The sequence below is a fragment of the Hippocampus guttulatus genome, chromosome 16, assembly GCF_054856545.1.
Source record: "Hippocampus guttulatus isolate MCC_2025c chromosome 16, RoL_Hgut_1.0, whole genome shotgun sequence".
NCBI lineage: Eukaryota > Metazoa > Chordata > Actinopteri > Syngnathiformes > Syngnathidae > Hippocampus > Hippocampus guttulatus.
Genome location: NC_141276.1, coordinates 13,554,731 through 13,574,298, shown reverse-complemented (window position 1 = coordinate 13,574,298; position 19,568 = coordinate 13,554,731). Strand labels below are relative to the sequence as shown.

The window sequence follows — 19,568 nt, the reverse complement described above, 5'->3', positions numbered from 1 at the left end:
TGGAGCCTATCCCAGCCGTCTTCGGGCAGTAGGCGGGGACACCCTGAATCAGTTGCCAGCCAATCGCAGGGCACACAGAGACGAACAACCATTCACGCCCACACTCACACCTAGGGACAATTTAGAGCGTCCAATCAGCCTGCCATGCATGTTTTTGGAATGTGGGAGGAAACCGGAGCACCCGGAGAAAACCCACGCAGGCCCGGGGAGAACATGCAAACTCCACACAGGGAGGCCGGAGCTGGAATTGAACCCGGTACCTCTGCACTGTGAAGCCGACGTGCTAACCACTGGACTACCGGGCCGCCCTCCAACTGAACTAGTTGACAATAAATTAAGTACAGTGAAACTCCTCTACAACGAAATCATGTTTGCAGCAAGACATCTTTCACAACAGGGGTTTTTTCACTGTAGCAAATTTGATCTCAGATGTAAGCACACACAAACACACACACACACACACACACATACACAAACAAACGTATGTGTACACGCACACACAAACGTATGTGTACTCTATTTTTATTCCAATTGTGCATAAGTATGAGTACACACTTATTTGAAACTTCATATTGTCCGTGTAGAAAGAAAAAAGGGAAAGAAATTGCGAAATATACGATCAGCATTCACTTTCACTTACATCAATTTCTTGGATAATGTCTTTTATTTTGCTTGCTCCGTCTTTCATTTTGATCAGTTTTACCCTCTCTTCCAGCATCAGAGCTCTTCTTGTCTTAGCTGCTTGACATCCAAAGTCCGTTTTGTAGCCATTTTAGCAATGCAACGTCCATGCTCGTCTGAATCTAACAATAACAAATACTTCCTGGACCCGGTGGCTTTTCTTTCCACCATCTCACGAACTCGACCGACCCTCGATCACCACCCAAGACGGCGTTGCTCAGCTGATGTAGACGCTTCGTAGTCCTCGATGGCAATAGTTAGCTCTTGAAGGCTAAAAACCTTACGCTAAATGGAGCGCTTTGCTCTCATTAGCGCTCCAGTTAGCGTAAGGTTTTTAGCATGATAATAAGGTTGTTATCATGCTATCTTGTTATCATTTACTTGTAAAGCATTTTCAAGGAAAATGCTTTACTTGTAATACGAGGAAACGTTCGTTTATTTGAATGTCCGTCGAGCCATAAGCAATTTACTCTGAGCAGCTAATCGGATGCATTCCACTCTATCTTCTACGGATCTAGCTTCAGTATCTACACACATAGACAGTGAGGTCCCTCTTGGTCAATCGGAGGCCAGGATGATGCTCGGTAATGGCAGGGCACCTATGAGTATGTTGCGTTCAGGAAACTCGCAGCTGTGACCGAAATAAACATTGTTCACTATGTAAACCAGTGTGGTGGTTGCTGTTGCCGATTCCGAACGAAGCAGTAGAGGTCGCTGTTGGATTAGACTTCGTTGTAGTGAATGTCTTCGCGAGGCTGGAGCAGAGAAAAGGATTTCGTATAACGCGACAGGGTTTTTTTTCCCTCACCATATGGGGGGCAGTAGAATGGGAATGGTGTTAATGCATGAAGATTTTTTCACATTAGTGGGTATTTTCGCCCATGTAGGTTTCGTTCTAGAGGAGTTTCACTGTAGCCACAACTTCATGGTGTCCGTTGAGCAATGTGTGTGAATAGTCTTCTGACACTCCTGTTTAGAGGTTGCATAAATACTGACAGGGTGGCCCAGTGGTTTGTCAACTGGGCAGCCTGGTGATACAGTGGTTAGCGCGTTGACCTCACAGTGCAGAGGTTGTGGGTTTGATCCCGGCTCCGGCCTTCCTGTGTGGAGTTTGCATGTTCTCCACATGCCTGCGTGGGTTTTCTCCGGGTACTTCGGTTTCCTCCCACATTCCAAAAACATGCATGGCAGGCTGATTGTACACTCCAAATTGTCCATAGGTGTGATTGTGAGCATGGCTGGTTGTCCGTCTGTGTATGCCCTGCGATTGGCTGGCAACTGGTTCAGGGTGTACCCCGCCTACTGCCCGAAGGTGGCTGGGATAGGCTCTAGCACCCCCGCGACCCTTGTGAGGATAAAGCGGATTGGAAAATGGATGGATCAATTCTGACATTTTGTCTTGGATAGCACGTGTAATGTAATTGTATTAACTTCTCGGCCACAGGCATTTAAGTTTGCAGCCCAGGGATGGTAGAACCTATCCATGAATTTTGTGAACACCTTTCTCGACGCCAATGGTGCATTAACCATTTCAAGGACAGCGGTTACTGAAGTGGACAGCTTATCATGTTATCAGGTTACAGGGTGCATGAAAGGGTTAATGCCGCAGAGTACGTCAATGTGACTGTAGCGCGTTAAATTAATTAATTTCATTTGTGTGGAGAGCAATGCAATTGGCACAAATACCAGCCGCCCAAGTCACTTCCTCTACTCACATCGACTACTTCAAAAAAAGTAAATGTATGTGCCACTAAATCTGTTAGCTAATGCTAATTTGTGCATCAAAGCGCACTCAGTGTCAACTGCCAACCTTAAGGCTTTAACATACAATTTTAGACGGTGTAGTCCAGCCGTGACTTGAAAGTGTTCACATATTAGCTGCCGAGTCAAGAGTGGATAAAGTCACTGTGCGGTGATCATTATGCTATATTAGGCCCACTCTTCAGCAAAATTTTAGAGCTGCTTGCTCACAGTCGCATTTTCGGACACAGGTGGCTCACCGAAGATTTACTCTCTTGTGTAATTTCATATTTGGTGGGTAGGCACGCATCCCAAAGAACCAACTATTCCTATACAAAGCAACTAAAAGTCAATTGAGATGATATTCTGATGCTGTACTGTATATTCTGATCACTTTGTTTCATTTTTGATTAAATAAATGATTATTTATGTCGCTCTTTTTACAGTTGAAAACGTGACACACTGTGAGTTTGCCAATCTGCGAGATCTCCTTATCAGGTGAGCTTGTCTTCTCCGAATATGGCATTTCTTTATTTTTTATTTTTTGTTTCACAAATGAGATGGCATGTGAGTTTTTGAGGACCAAAAAAATTATAAAATATTTTATAAGATTTTCGAATTGGAGTTAAGAGAAACTCTTCCCAAATTATTCTTTACCGGGCTTGGGGTGGGCACTTGAAATACACTGGTTTGTGACCTCTAGTGGCTGGTTTAGAAACTCTTGTGCATGTAGGTGCAGTACTGGAAGCGTTTAAAGCTCGAAGCTACCAAATGTTTTTATTGTTTTAATTTGAATTTAATGTTTGAAGCCATGAGACTCTCGTGCAAGTGTCAGAGTCTTGGGGTGTAGTCACACCCGCTGATGGATCCACTTTAAACCGCTCTCGTCATTTCTGTCCAATGGGAGCACCATCATGTGTCGACGTGAACTATAGTTCACTTGCAAAAAGTACAGTGTGAACACAAACCGCACCAAACGAAAAAAAATGATGTTTGCTTTTTGTCAAATAACTGAATGACTTTTCAGGTGCGAGTACAGCCTTAATTACCTCATCTCAATTGATCTGTGGTGTTGTTAAGAACTTGAGGTGAGCACAGATCACTAGGGATTATCAGTTACATAAGAACCTGTCTATTCTCTCTTTCACTGCAATGTCAGGGAACTAATCTGCTCATAAATGGGGATTACAGGAATTCCTTTACGCATCCCTAAAAATAATGATTTTGCAAGGGGTAGCCATTGAAGGTGGGACGATTCACTTACCTCCCGATTCAATTCAAATCACAATACTTGTGTGACAATTAGATTTATATCACAATGATTGATGATACTGCGATTTGCAATTCAATATCAAGGTTATTGGTATTTTTCTGAAATAGTACATTGTTTTCTTATAACATTTTTTAAAAATTCATTTTAACAATATAAACCATAAAAAATACATCAGTTGAATCATGTACTGTACTTCAATCATAGCAGCCAGATGAAAGGCAGTTAGTCTTTCTGACATTTATTTCAGAAAGAGCCGAAGGTGGCTAAGGTACTGATTGACTCATTCAGATGACGTAGCGCGACTCTGCTGAATGCTTAAGTCTGCTGACTCACCACAACAAATTGGCTACACGCTGTCATCTAGTGGATGAAAGTAGTATCTTCAGCTTTGCTTTTTGAAAAATCAGGAAAATCGATTCCTCACAGATGTCTCACAGAATAGCCTCATCACTCCTAACAGAACAATAAGGCCCCTTCGATTTGTATTCAATTTTTTGAGATAGTGCATCCTTGTCACTTGCTTACAACATCTCCTTCTCTAACCTTCATGAAAAAAATTCATGAACATCGCCAGTCATTCAGGTGGCCTTGGCTTTCGCTTTTACTTTACTGTATATGTAATCGAGAATAGCTCAACTCACGTTTGGCATGGTCGTAGTATATTTCGTATCATTGTTTGGCAAAGGTTTAGTGCGCCTGTCCACAACGGACCTACTATATTTCCTGGTTAGTTGAAACAAAACGCCTGGCTGCTGGTTGCATCTGTGATTGGATGAACGTGGCCGTAAATTCACGTTAATTATGCAGAGTGATGAAAGCTATTTTGAATTACAGAGATGTTGAATAACACACATTCTGTATGTAGTTACCGTATTGGCCCGAATATAAGACGGTGTTTTTTGCATTGAAATAAGACTGAAAAAGTGGGGGTCGTCTTATATTCGGGGTCTAGACATTATACCCATTCACGACGCTAGTTAGCGCCAGATATCAATGAAGCGAATGCTGAACTTGACTCCCCAGGCCAAAGTGAACCCCTGCCACGAAGAATAAAAATAAAAATAGCGGTAGCACGAAGAAGAAAAATAAAAAATAGTGCTAAGAAGGAAAAGAGAAGAAAATAATAGAAGAGATAACAGAAAATGGAGAAACGTAATTACAATCTGGAGAAAAGTGGGTCGAAGATCGGCCAGGTTAACCGGCAGCTGAGATGAAGTTCTGATGTAATTTACATTTCAAAAACCAGAAGCCATTCATTTACGAATGTGATTGCACTTTAGATTTGAATGAGGCAAAATAACATGCTTTTTCTCTCACATATATTGTTATAATCATTTGTTTCAGATGTACTGTAATTATTTTCTGTATAAAAATTAATCAAAAAGTCTTTTCTCAAACTTGAGTCTTGTAAAAGAGGGAGTCGTCTTATAATCAGGGCCGTCTTATATTCGGGCCAATACGGTATTTTTTGATCATAAAGGAAATTGTTTTTTTGTTTTTTTTTTAACGGTCAAAAATAAAATAAAATATATGAATGCTCTACTTTGTGATTGGATAGGGCGCAGAGGCGGAACTTCCGCCTCCCAGCGCAGACTTTCCGACCACTTGACACCTGACAAGGCTGACAATAGATTCGCTTTTGGGTTCATATGATGCCAATATAGAACCACGCTGGAGTGAACGAGGTTGTGTTTGTTGTAATGACTTATTTCGTGGATCCGATCAATGACGTCATTGATAGATTGTGCATCAGTGATAAAAATGCTAAATATCGACCGATTTCAATCCAGTCAATCAGATCAATGTGAAGTCTAGTCATCATGTGAAGAAGCTTCAGGAAATTCTGTTTTGTGGTTATCGGGAAGTGTTGGAGATAGTCTGTTTGGAATAGTATGATGATTACACTTCACACAAATTTGTTTTAAATCACAGGTGCAAGAAAATTTATGAGATAATTTTTTTTGCAAATCTGCCCTTCTTTCTATAGTGCATTGGGTTTTAATAATAATCATCATCATCATCATACTTTGTCATTATTATGATTATTATTTTTAATATCATATGCAATATAGTAATATATTTAGTAATACTTACGAATTAAAGGTTAGGTTCAGTGCCACGTGGATTTTTTTTCTGAAATATCATAGCTATACATTGCATTGTAAAATCTGTATTACGCAAGCTTTTACAGGTCAAACTTAAAAATACATATACCTGTATTTGTCAAAAACATGATGTTCTCGGGAAAAAAATTCATCAATTTTTCATTCAGCGTAAAAAATGGATAGGAACACATAAAGCCAACACTGATTAAAATTTGATGTTGACCAGTGACATCAGATGACAATATCCATCCATCCATTTTCCAATCCGCTTTATCCTCACAAGGGGGGTGCTGGAGCCTATCCCAGCTGTCTTCGGGCAGTAGGCGGGGGACACTCTGAACCGGTTGCTAGCCAATCACAGGGCATACAGAGACAAACAACCATCCGCGCTCACGTTCACAACAACGGACAATTTAGAGTGTTCAATCAGTCTGCCATGCATGTTTTTTTGGAATGTGGGAGGAAACCGGAGTACCCGGAGAAAACCCACGCAGGCCCGGAACACATGCAAACTCCTCCCTGGGAGGCTGGAGCCGAGATCGAACCCATGACCTCTGCGCTGTGAGGTCGACGTGCTAACCACTGTATCACCAGGCTGCCCAGTTGACAATAGTTTCACTTAAATATTTGAGGAGGTGAAGTCAAACAATATTCCGTCACTCTGACCATCTTTTATTTTTACTCTTCCTTGGAAGGTCTCACCTGCAGGACCTGAAAGACGTGACACACAACATCCACTATGAAACATACCGTGTACGACGGTTGAACGAGAGCAACATCAACTTCATTGAAAGAGGACTTTCTACGTGGCCGCTAGAAAATGGAACTGCTGACAAATGTGAATCAGACAGCCACCTCTGATGCCTCGGTCAGCCTCAAACCTCTGGAATGATGCTGAGGGCTGGTACAAGAGAGCATTTTTACTACATGAAGCAGGATGGGGGATGTGTCCGATTTTTGTTGTTGGTCATTACAGTGATCAGCTTATTGGAATGTTTCATGAACATTTTTATGGGAGACAATATATATATATATATATATATATATATACATATACTGTATATATACATATATATATATATATATATATATATATATATATATTTTTTTTTTTTTAATGTGACATATTTTGTATTTACTGGTATTATGGTTGTGTTTACAGGTATAATCAGGGCAGTCAGTTTCAAGAGGTGACATAAAGATATGAAACGATATGAAAGTACCTTCTGCTATTTTTAAGGTAAAGGTCATAAATTCAAATGTGTATTGACACCCCAGGCCTTAAATACAGCCAATTAACCACACACTTTAAAACCCCTGTTGTAGATCAGTTTAAAACCCACCCTGTAAGAGGCAAGTACAGTGGTACCTCTCCTTATGAACGTCTCTTCATACGAAATTTTCAAGTTACGAAACATCTCAACAGGAAAATATTGCCTCTTATTACAAAAGAAATTTCAAGATACTGTTGGAGGAGATCAAGCAGGGGGAAGCGTGTTGTTGTGGACACGGCGGGATCCCTTCACCGTTCTCCACTTCCCCAGGTCCTGCGCGTGTTCGTTTGATTCGGGCTGAGTTGATGTGCGAAAATGAGAGGCTGGAAATGGAGAAGTTCTTGCAAGATGTTTTACTGAACGTTCAGGGCACAAGTGTGAAACAACACGAATCGATTCGGGCTCCTGTGAGTCTCAGATTTCATCAGGAAGCCCCGAGCAACTACAGTCACACGTACATATAGGCATAGTATGTTAATTATATTAATTAGGGGCGGGCAGTCCTTCCCCTTATGTAAAAATCAGAGACAAAGAAAGTCAAGCAAAGTTCGATCTTGGCATTTTGACAAAGTACAGACCACATCTGCTGGTCCACAAATCTTGAGATTAGGGTTCCTCTTCGAAGGCACTTGACAGCCTTCAGGGACTTGACAGCCTTCAGAGACTTTTACGAGGTGGTGGAGGCAAGAAAACCCTCGGGGGGCTGTTAATTAACCAAGTGAAAATAGGATCTAAACTTCACACTACATTCTTTGTTTTAAGTACTTCAGCAGATGTTCAGGACAGAGACTAGTGTCAAAGTCGACCTGTCTATGATACAAAGTTTTAAGCTAAACATATAAAATACATAAGTGATAACTTCAATACAAACTTCAGTATGGCCTGCTAGTCGCAGCTCCGAGTTTCCTGAACGCAACATACTTATAGCTGCTCTGCTATTGGCTATTACCGAGCATCATCCTGGCATCCCAGTGGCTAAGAAGGACCTCTACCGCAGGGGTCCCCAACCTTTTTTGCCCCACGGACCGGTTTATGTCAGACAATATTTTCAGGGACTGCCATTTAAAGTGCGGCGGATAAATAAATATATATGGTATGAATATTTATAATAAATATGTATGGTATGAGCTGCATGCAAACCGTGGTGTTTTCGAAAGATAATAAACATGAGGAGCGACTAATCTGATCGCTATGGTAATGTTTAATCAAAATCCGATACAACGCAAATTCAAAGTGCATGAAAATGACCATTCACCACAATACTAAATCAGTGCGAGCCCCGAGTTTGATTTTGTGCAACCAGGCGGTCCCATCTCGGTGTAATAGGAGAAAATGACACCTGAAGTATGTGGTTTATGTCCAGTCTACTTCGTAATTTTGTTTTAGTCGCCGTTGCTGCAGAAAAACCCCGCTTCACACAGGTAGGGTGTTGGAAATAGCAACAGTGCTATTGTGGCGATCTCAGAGTATTCAACCATAACTTTAATCCAGAACACCGGCAGAGTTGTTGTCTCGAACATACTTATAAGGCCGCCGTCATTTGCGATCTCTAGCAGTTTTTTAACTCATTTTACAAGCTCCTGCGTTTTGTTTTGAAGTAATCGGTCACGTGACGGAGATGCGTGGCTTGACGTGCGACAAGAGTGACACAGACGGATGTAACGGAGAATCGGGAAATTTTTCAAAATAAAACCTACCGGTACCGGTCCGCGGACCGGCGGTTGGGGACCTCTGCTCTACCGTATGTGTCTATGTGTTTAGATCGATAGATAGATAGATATGTGTCTATGCAGCGTCCTTGTCATTCGCTCCTAGGGCCATGAGGTGTTCCGACGTCAATGTGAATCACCCAGAAAAATTGTTCACCAGTCAGGCGATCACTCACTATGCTGATATTTGCCTTGGACACTTTTAAAGGATTGTTAAAAGCCGACAAAAGCAAACGTCCTTGTATCAGTTCTTTACAAAACACCACTTCTGAGAGAGAACATGGACTAATGAGGGCAAAAAACAATGACGACGCAGTCAAAAGTTAAATGACCAAAATTTTTATTCTTTATTCTTTGTTTTATACATTATGCACAACTCATTTACTGTGCAATAATCTAATTGTAACATGTATTTGTTACATATTTTGATGCATTTTTATGCTTTACGAAACAGTTATGTCTGAATTTTGGGGGGGCTTGGAACGAATTAGGGCATTTGCATGGAAAATGCATCTCAACTTACAAAATGTTCTGGTTAAGAAATGGCTTCCAGAACCAATTATTTTCATAAGTAGAGGTACCACTGTATTCAAAGATGCTTTTTGGAATAAAGTTGTGTAAGTAGAAAGACACACATTTTATTTTTCTAATGGTTTCTGCTGAATCCCTCAGCTATCCTCTCCGTTGACTTACAGTTCATGGCATGCCGACCTTTCACATGGACCACGCTAAATGGCATACTGTTTCTATTGAAGCATTTGGCTCTGCATATGTTTTACATGCTTGAAGTTCGCATTAAAATGTTGAAGCCAACAGTTTTGTCCGTAAGAGACAGGGCCGTGAAAAAAATATTGGGTGGTGACATAATTTGATGACATTCTGACTGTTGAAATTGTCTGACGGAGTAAATGGTTTGTGATACTAGGGGCAAGGTACATTATGTCTTTGAAAAACATATATTCTAGTTATCCATGTTCTAATGAGTATTTTGTCCAATTTCTGTTTTTTTGGGGGGGGGGGGGCTTTCCTTTTCAAATTGACATTGTTTATATAGTAAACAGTAGTTAGCTTCTCATGGCATCAGGTCTAACTAGAACCTTAAGAGAATGCTCCTGTAACTTGTCTTGGTCGGCAATGTCAGACCCAAGATTTATATGTGTCACAAGCCTTTCAATTTGAATTTGGTGGAGCAAGTATATAAATGTGGAGGAGAAGCGGCTCTACTCTGAGCCCCTCCCGGATGACCGAGCTTCTCACCTTATCTCTAAGGGAGAGCCCGGACACCGGATAAGCGGTGGAAAATGGATGGATGGATGGAAGTATATAATGTAGTTGAAATGTGTGAATGCATATTACAACCTCAAGTTGGATTTTTGCGATGTATGGGCTACCACAAGCATTGCTGTTCCTTTGCCTTCCTTGCATGTAGTCAGACAACTAATCAGAGGCTGCACTGGGTGCTTATGAGCAGCATAGCAAGCGACCTACATTTTACAGCACAGGTGTCAAACTCAAGGACCGGGGGCCAGATCTGGCCCGCCACATGTGGCCGCAAAAGCAAATCAAACATGTTGACTTCTACGATGCTTCCTAAAATTTGTACCAACATTTCTAATTCTCATATGTAATATATAAGAGAGCTGTTGTAAGTTTTCTTGTTACCAAAAACCTCATTACAGTAATTTAAACTATAGTTGAATAAACCATTATTCTTGACTTCTTAATATGGTTTCACAGTCATAAGGGCCCTCCAAGGGAACCGGTAACTATAACGTAGCCCGCGACAAAAATGGGTTTGACACCCCTGCTTTGTAGTGTCACCTTGCAGTCATCAAAGGGTAGTGATGAGCAATTGTAGTCTTGCCATGAATTAAATGAAGCACCCCAGCCATAATTAAGGATTTCATGACTTCACATCGCATTCAGATGTCTGTTTTTAAGCCTTTTAATAATTTATGTCTTGAATTGTGCAACATGACAACAATTACAGTATGTGTTTAAAAACCCTGCGGCCCACTTCTTTGAGCATTAACTAGATGATTTTCAATGTCTTTGAGTCTCATTATGAGGGCATGATCACAGTCATTCAGTGGTTTACAGACATTCACAATTATATCAACTGGTATTAGCAGAGTAAACGTCCTCATACCGTAACTCTCATTTCTATCTGATGACAAGTGAGCATAATTTTTGTTTTGTGTCAGCTTTATTTTGAAATGATGTGATGGCTACAATCCGTGTGATCCTTCATCAGCTCACTGTGCATCATTTTCACTGTGCATCTTCTCACCGCTGTGTTGGATGTAACACCAAATGCTTGTGGCCACCGTAATTAGTTAGAAATACAGCCAGACCTGTTTTATTTATTGTTCTTTTACTCAACTGCAAAATGCATGTTATTAGTAATCCCTGTCATACCGGTTCTGTATTTGCTGTTCAATGCTGTTATTTTGACTTAGGTATTACAGTATTTCACTTTTCAATCTGAAAAAACAAAAGCTTTCTCCGCTTTTAATTGTCTGTTGAACAATGGAGCTGTTTGACATGAGCCTATGATGATATTCATATACTTCGAAACTATCAGGTTCGTCCATGTGTGTCTTAATATTACCATCATGAGTTCTCAAAAAGGTCAATACAGCATATTGAAGTTTTGAAAAGGTTTTAAGTGGATCGATCTAAATATTCCCCAAACGGTTCTGTTTTTTTCTTCTATCGTTGCAAATAACTAAAACAGGACTTAAGGCAAAATTTGTTTTAGATGAAACAAAACCGAAAGCAAAGAACATATAACGTGCTAAAGCTGAACAACTTGAAGTGGAAAAATACTACTCTGTAGTTCTCAATCTTTTGTTTGAGACATTTTGTTGAATTAACTTTAAGGTCATTTTGCATTGTGACTCATGGTGACTGTAAATGGAGTAACCACCCGTGTGATAACATTTGTGAATTCTATACACTATTCGAAAGCATGTCAACCGGAGTGCATGAATATCAGAACACTACCAAGACTTAATAGCTCACTTCCACTAAATTCACCTACTTCTTTTAAATCAGTTTGTAATCTACATTTTTTATATCTCAAAATATTCATGCAATAAAGAAATATTAGCTAAAATGATCAAATATTTGGATTGGTCTTGATGGCAATATGATTGGTCTTGATGGCAATATGAAGGTAAAAATATATTGTTAGAGGTGATTATTTTGAGGAGTCTGATATGCTTTAATTACAAGTTGTTGTGAAAGGAGTCTTCATGCAAAAAAAACAAATATCAAGTGCATTGGAACTACGAAATCTTTTCTGTTGCTTTCTTATCATATAACCCGCCCATTACCCAGTCAGCCGCTCTGCACTGTATCCTGAACCTCTGTACCAAACTCCTTCCTTTTGTGTTAATACTCAGCATTTACATGGTTGCCATTTGACTGCCGGTGTATTTACCAGTATATTAATGATTTACATGTTAACACTGTTGATTTACTATTAAATATTTGTCACTTTTCAAAGCACAGTGTAAAATCTTGGTCATAAACCTACATTTTCTTTGTACAGCAGACGTTTGTTCCGCACCACAGTTTCTACCCAACGGAAAAGCGTGACAACACACACATCACAGCCATCAGTACCGGTACTTTGATTTCGAAATTACATTAACTTTTTGTAACATTTTTAAATTCCCTCATTTCTCTCCATAGTACAGAAGATGGATGGATTTCAATTAAGGCAGAACTGTGGCACAGGTGGTTTATAGTAACACATGAAATTGACTGGTGACCAGTGCAGCGTGGATATATTTTCACCCAGTCAACTGGGATAAGATCTAGTTATCTGCAACCCAAATGAGCACAAGCACGATAGAAAAATGAATGGATAGATTTTGATTAATATTTTGTATTTCAACTTTCTATTATACACTAACATTATTTTAATATGGTGTCTTCATGAAAAATAAAAATGGACACTATGTGGCTGATATAAATAAATATATACATGAGTCTTTAAAGCAAAACAATCAAACAGTCATACAGTACAGTGTAAATACAGTACAACACTGACCGGTCATACATGAGATCGAACTGCCGATGCTTTTACACAGAATTCTGCATTTACCAGAATATCTTAACACTTTTAATTGACATGACAGACTTCCTGAAGCAAATCTTTATAATTGTAGTTCATGAATAGCAGAACTTCACTAAGGTATGGGTAAGTATGGTACCCATAAATAATTTACATGAGCTCGACTGTATTGTTTGTTGTTGTTTGTTTGTTTATTGAACATAAAACATATATACAGTAATAATTTGACAGAAAATAAGGTAGATAAAAAAAGTAAAAAGAAAGAAATCAATCTTCATTCAACACAGTTATTATGTTCAAGGGAGTAGGAAGAAGTAAAAAACTTATCTAGTCCTACCCCGTTATGTGATTGTATCTAATAAATCATTTTTATATCAATCAGAAAAGAAAAAAGTAAGAAGAAAGAAGTCTCCATTAAGGCTCATACTTTACCCTTAACCGTGATATTTTTACAACTTTTGGTTTGTATCGGGATTATATACTTCCACACCCTGACACTCTTGTGTCAATTTTCTCTTAAATTCATAATGGATATTTATATACCTTTCTCTATTTATCAACTTAGTTCTGATTTATCATTATATTTAATGTTTTGAATTTATCATTTTAACTCTGATTGATGTAGGTTGTTTGTACTATTTTTTTGAATTTGTTTTTTAACTCAGCAAGCGATTTACTCATTTTCAGGTCCGTTTCGAGATTATTCCACAGATTAACACCTTTGATAGATACACTTCTTTGCTTGATGTTTGTTCTTGTTTTGAGTTTTTTGAATAAGTTGGTACCTCTTAAATCATAGCTGCTTTCTCGAATTTCGAAAAACTTCTGAATGTTTTGGCAGAGCAGGTTATTGTGTGCTTTGTACATTAATTGGGCGATTTTAAAGTCAACCAGGTCATAAAATTTCATCGTATTTAATTTGATAAATAGTGGATTTGTGGGTTCCGTATATTTTGATCTATTAATAATTCGAATTGCTTTTTTTTGTAGGTTGAGAATAGGGAGTGTGTTTGTTTTGCAGGCATTTCCCCATATTTCCACACAGTAGGTCATACATGGTAATAATAATGAAGTGTACAATGTGTACAAAGATCTCTTATTTAGCACTTCCTTGGTTTTGTAGAGGATCCCTACGGTTTTGGCTATTTTTCTTTTTACGTTATCGATATGTGGCTTCCAACATAGTTGCATTAAAGTACGACTACAATAATTAACAAATTGTGACATTTAAAACATTGGAGTAATTCTAATATTGTCATTCATAGACCAAATATTATTGGACTGGTATAGTGTTTTTCTTTTTTTTTTTTTTAATCTTGTGTCGGATGATATTGCAACACAGGACCATGAAATAATAAAATGGTAAAATAGCCATATTTCTTGTGTATATCATGTAGATACATTTCATGTGTCTACATGATATGAATTGACATTTTGAAGATTTGGTATTAATGACACATTTATGCATTTAATTCTGATTTTGATTAATGACAGATTTAAGCAATATTGTGTATGTTTATTTATTTTTTGGAGGTTTTACTGTATGCTTCGATTGCACGGACGAATATATGAATGGACTATCTATAAGCGCCCTTGTGGCTGAAGCCAAAGGGCAGCCGTCTTACGTTGCCACTGTTACTGACAACTGTATTTTTCGCTGTAAATACAGTACAGTAATCAGTGACTTTTGAGCCTGCAAATAACCAACTTGACTGTTTGCATCAACGATGAAGAGTATTTTATCACTGTGTCATGACATGTGACTCAGGTTAGTTTGACATTTAGCAGCGATTTTCTTCCCGCGATGGGCCTTTTTTCTATTTCATTGTTGATAATTCTGACCTGATGCAGGCGAATCTTTGCGTAGCACTCAAAGATATAACTTGGGTAATAGAATTCCAAAGTTTTAATTACATTCTTAAATATTCACGTAGTGGTTCTCCCAGACATATTGGTACCACCCTATGCTATACACGAACGATTTTTTTGGACGTAGAGACAGAAAATAACAACGTATTCATATAAGGCGGGCTGCGCAAGTGGCAACGTAAGATGGCTGCTGGTGGCTTCACTTTCATGACGGCCAGTAAACGAAGGAGTGTTTTGTTTAGTCCGGACAAGTTACGATGGTACATCATGCTGTGGACCGTCATGAAAAGGTGTCTCGCCTGCCAGTCACTGCTCAGAGGTAGGTAATGTTCACGTTTTAAAAATTGTATTATGCTTGTTTGTATTTTTTGGTATGACAAAACGTATTCGAGAAAACTTTGTCGTCCGCACATTTAATGACGACATCCAGTTTTGTTGTTGAGGCGCGAGATTGTCGCGTCTCAAGACGGGGCCGTTCTCATCAGGTGCAAAGTTTGAGATGTTTAGAAAAAATAGCAACACTCAAAGCTCAGAATGTTTTTGAAAAAGAAGTGCAACGCTTTAATTTATTTATAAATGCTAAAGAGCCATTTTTTTACTCACACAAGACATCACATACTTCTATTTTGTTACTTCTTAATCTCTTGAATATGGATTTTGAGATGACAATGTGTATAATTAACTTTAAATGGACAGTGTTTAAAAAAACAGAAATGGGTACTTAGCCTTGTTTTAACGGTCCGCTCTCTGTCCGCGACCGGGGTACCCTTCATAAAATAATCGTCCTCCGTCTGCGCCCGTCCTCGTGCTTTGAAAACGCCTGCGTCCCAGTACCCCCGACAGACCCCCGAAAAAAAAGTGTCTGTGCTTGACGCCATGGGAGAGAGTAATCGCAGAGGTATACCCGTCACCGGAGCACGGCTTTCAGGCGAGGGCACATGAAATGCATGGGGTGAGGGGGGGCGTTTGATACCCGACAGACAGCACTTACTTTGCTCCATATATTCGCGTAACACTGCCGATCCCATCTTGAATCGTGCCTTTTGTGACTACCGCAAGCAAGTATTATCAGAGACAACATTTACATTCCTTTACATTTACATACATAGCACACAAAGCACGATGTTGAGTGACACACGCAAAAAACGGACAGTGTTTACGAAGGTAAATATGAATCAACCTGTAGGGGGCTCATTTTTTAAAAATCTTATGTTGACAGAGGAGCGATGCAAGAAGTGGTTGAATTATGAGAAAATGAGGCAATGCTTTTCTTTCTCTTCATTTCATGGAGATGCCCAGAAAGCGACATCACATAACGGAGACATCGAGTAACGATGACGTGGACAAACGATGCTAACTATGATGTCATGTAATTGCCGCACATAATAAATTGTCAGTTACAATATTCAACCATCCATCCATTTTCCCGATCCGCTGTATCCTCACAAGGGTCGCGGGACGTGCTTCAGCCTACACCAGCTGTCTTCGGGCGGTAGGCGGGCTACACCCTGAACTATGGTTGCCAGCCAATCGCAGGGCACACATCGACAACCAATCGCGCTCACACTCACGCCGAGGGACAATTTAGAGTGTTGATCATCCTGCCATGCATGTTTTTGGAATGTGGGAGGAAACCGGAGTACACGGAGAAAACCCACGCAGGCCCGGGGAGAACATGCAAACTCCACACAGCGAGGTCGGAGCTGGAATTGAACATCAGCACTGTGAGGTCAACGTGCTAACCACTGGACCATCGGGCCGCCCGAATGAATAATATGTCCATTGTAATCGCTTGGAGTGTCCAGTTGTACAGATAAGCGGCATATAAATCTGATGCATTTTGAAAAGAATTCTTACTTCACAATGACATTAATTTGCTTTATAACTGGTAATTTTAGGTCATTTTTTTGCCCGTGGAAAATTAACTTTCAAGCAGTGGAATTAGGATTTGCTATCAGCAGAATCAATCTTTTTATCCGCGGAATTACAGCACTTTTTCTCTGGAAATACCTGGGCCAACTAACTGTTGAATAATACTTGATTGGAAACGTAAATGTTTAACTGGTAGTGTAAGTAGTATTGTAACTGACTATCAATTTTTACTCTCACAATTCCTCAGACATTTGAAAGCAGATGACTCAGAGGTTCTACTGTTCTCGGACCATGATCGAAAAGCCATGAACCAGATCATCTTTCAACATGATAGCGTGCTATCAGATGTCCACATGTGCCTGCCCAATGCCCGCCACCTAATGACACGCCTGAACAATGTGGGACAGCCAGGTATGTTGAAGGCAAATATATTTACTTTTTGAATGCAATGCAATGAAATTACAGGGAGTCAAATTCAATTCTTGACAGTTGATCTTGTTGCTTTTTATGTGTACTTTCCGTAAGCATCGGCCTGATATTTGACACTGTGACATGGTTATTAATATATTTGAGTGACTGAGTGTATTTTTGTTTCTAGCTCCAACACCTCCTGCATCGTCCTAAATCATCACAAAATTGAGCGAGTCGATCAAGACCATTAAACATATGAGAACAGCAAAATGTCTGTTGACCGTTGTGATCACACTAAACTAGGATAATCTAAAATTGAATATTGTTGAGTGGCTCTCAACCCAGTCAAGCAGCGTTTCCCAACTTTTACTGAGCCAAGGCAGCCATTTCACATCAGAAAATTCGCATGAAATCACTATATATATAAAATAAAATTCCTCGTCTCACCCCTCGGGTGGTGTCCGTCCTCCATTCAGCTCGGGTCCTCTACCAGAGGCCAGGAAGCTTGAGGGTTCTGCGCAGTATCCTTGCTGTTCCCAGCACTGCGCTTTTCTGAACTGAGATGTCCGATGTTGTTCCCGGTATCTGTTGCAACCACTCATCTAGTTCGGGGGTCACTGCCCCGAGTGCTCCGACCACCACAGGCACGACTGTCACCTTTACCTTCCAGGCTCTCTCCAGCTCCTCTCTGAGCCCTTGGTATTTCTCGAGTTTCTCGTGTTCCTTCTTTCTGATGTTTCCATCACTTGGGCCCGCTACATCTACTACAACGGCTTTCCTCTGCCCTTTATCTATGATCACGATATCTGGTTGGTTCGCCATCACCATCATGTCAACGATGATGATGTAGCGATCCCAAGTGTTTCCATCACTTGGGATCGCTACATCCACTACAACAGCTTTCTCTGCTCCTAATCTATGATTTTTGAAACATCAAAAAGAAGCAACACAAGAAACTGGAGAAATACCAAGGGCTCAGAGAGCAGCTGGAGAGAGCCTGGAACGTAAAGGTGACAGTAGTGCCTGTGGTGATCGGAGCACTAGGGGCAGTGACCCCCAAACTAGATGAGTGGTTGCAACAGATCCCGGGAACAACATCGGAAATCTCAGTCTAGAAAAGCACAGTGCTGGGAACAGCAAGGATACTGCGCAGAACCCTCAAGCTTCCTGGCCTCTGGCAGAGGACCTGAGCTGAATGTGGGACAGACGCCACCCGCAGGGTGGGACGAGGAATTTTTTATATACCGTATTTTCACAACCATTCGGCGCACCGTATTGTTGGGCGCAGTCTCAGTAAGGGGTGCTTTTTCTGTATTTGACACATACACAAAACGCACTGTATTATTGGGCGCAGCTCGGCATGGTAAAACATACGCCAGCTTAAACATACGGCATGCATGCACGCACGCTCAAAACACGTTTTTAAAAAGGCAACGGAAGCAAAACTGAGTTCGGTTGTACTTCATTTCGCCATTTTACAATGTACTCACGCGACTGGTACCTGCTAGGGGCGTGCCTTTAGTGTCCTCTTACACGCCCACCCATCACTCATTGGCGACTGGTACCTGCTAGGGGCGTGCCTTTAGCGTCCTCTTACGCGCCCACCCTTCACTCATTGGCGACTGCTACCTGCTAGGGACGTGCCTTTTGTGTCCTCTTACATGCCCACCAGATTGATTAAATCCATGGTAATGGTAAAAAAAATACATTTATAATTCGGAACCTACATCATTCTAATACTGCATGTATACAGTATTGTCTTTTTTAATATTTCTTTTTTTATTTGTTCATCCAGTTTTCATCTCCAAATTCAAGTTTTTGTCCAATGCGGAAAAGCAGGAGAAGAACGATGAGGCCACAAGGGAAAACAGTGACAGCGAAACACATCTTCTACAAGCAAAAGATGACAAGGAGGGTAGTGACAGAAACGAAGAACCAGCTTTGGATGAGGACGGAGATCTCGACGTCGTACATCGGTAGTGTCCCTGTTCCCTGTTCTTCCAAAATATATGGTTTGGTCTTTGCCCTTCATTTACATACCGTTGTTCATGTTTGACAATACTTTTGTTAGTTTGTGCCATTCATTCGGCCAGGTAAAATGTGATCTTGGATATTTACAGTCCTGTTTTGCTTTTCTTAAGACCAAGGAATAATCCCACAGAGGAGCGCAGCAGGGAAGTCGTCTGCCCCGTCATTCTCAAACAATCACAGAATGCCACACTACAAGACGAAGAAAATACAGACGATGGAGCAGATGATTGCTTTGATGATGACATTCGGATCGGTAAGTAGCAACCCGTTTTGGTGCTGTTGTATCTGGTGTCGTTATTGTTGGGGGGGCTTTGTCATTATTTGTCAATGTTTAGAATGTTGATGCAATTGACATTTGAAAAGAAAATGTGAAAGTGATGATATTGTATTTTAATAATATTGGCTCACTCCAGGTTTGCTTATTTTAAGGGCTCTTGGTCCACTTAAGCCTCCTTGATATACTGCATAACATATGACGACTACTACTCCTACTAATAATTCAATGTTTAGAAGTAAGTA

General features: G+C 40.2%; 2 protein-coding genes across 7 annotated transcripts in view; both read left to right on the top strand.

Moving 5' to 3' along the window:
- septin12 (septin 12) overlaps positions 1 to 12,292 on the top strand; it is a 120,175-nt gene extending 107,883 nt beyond the window's left edge. For 3 of the 4 annotated variants that reach the window (XM_086132354.1, XM_086132356.1, XM_086132355.1), the window contains exons 9-10: positions 2,868 to 2,919; positions 6,495 to 6,843. In XM_086132354.1, the coding sequence (XP_085988480.1) occupies positions 2,868 to 2,919; positions 6,495 to 6,660 (218 nt within the window). In that variant the 3' untranslated portion in view covers positions 6,661 to 6,843. Of the gene's footprint in view, positions 1 to 2,867; positions 2,920 to 6,494; positions 6,844 to 6,961 lie in introns of those variants that run through there. The other variant, XM_086132353.1, reaches the window with a different exon arrangement.
- Positions 12,293 to 15,003: 2,711 nt separating this feature from the next.
- The window catches only part of mettl22 (methyltransferase 22, Kin17 lysine), a 43,736-nt gene continuing 39,171 nt past the window's right edge, over positions 15,004 to 19,568 (top strand). For 2 of the 3 annotated variants that reach the window (XM_086132201.1, XM_086132198.1), the window contains exons 1-4: positions 15,004 to 15,054; positions 16,855 to 17,018; positions 18,814 to 18,994; positions 19,160 to 19,302. In XM_086132201.1, coding sequence (XP_085988327.1) covers positions 16,913 to 17,018; positions 18,814 to 18,994; positions 19,160 to 19,302 — 430 coding nt within the window. In that variant the 5' untranslated portion in view covers positions 15,004 to 15,054; positions 16,855 to 16,912. Of the gene's footprint in view, positions 15,055 to 16,854; positions 17,019 to 18,813; positions 18,995 to 19,159; positions 19,303 to 19,568 lie in introns of those variants that run through there. The other variant, XM_086132199.1, reaches the window with a different exon arrangement.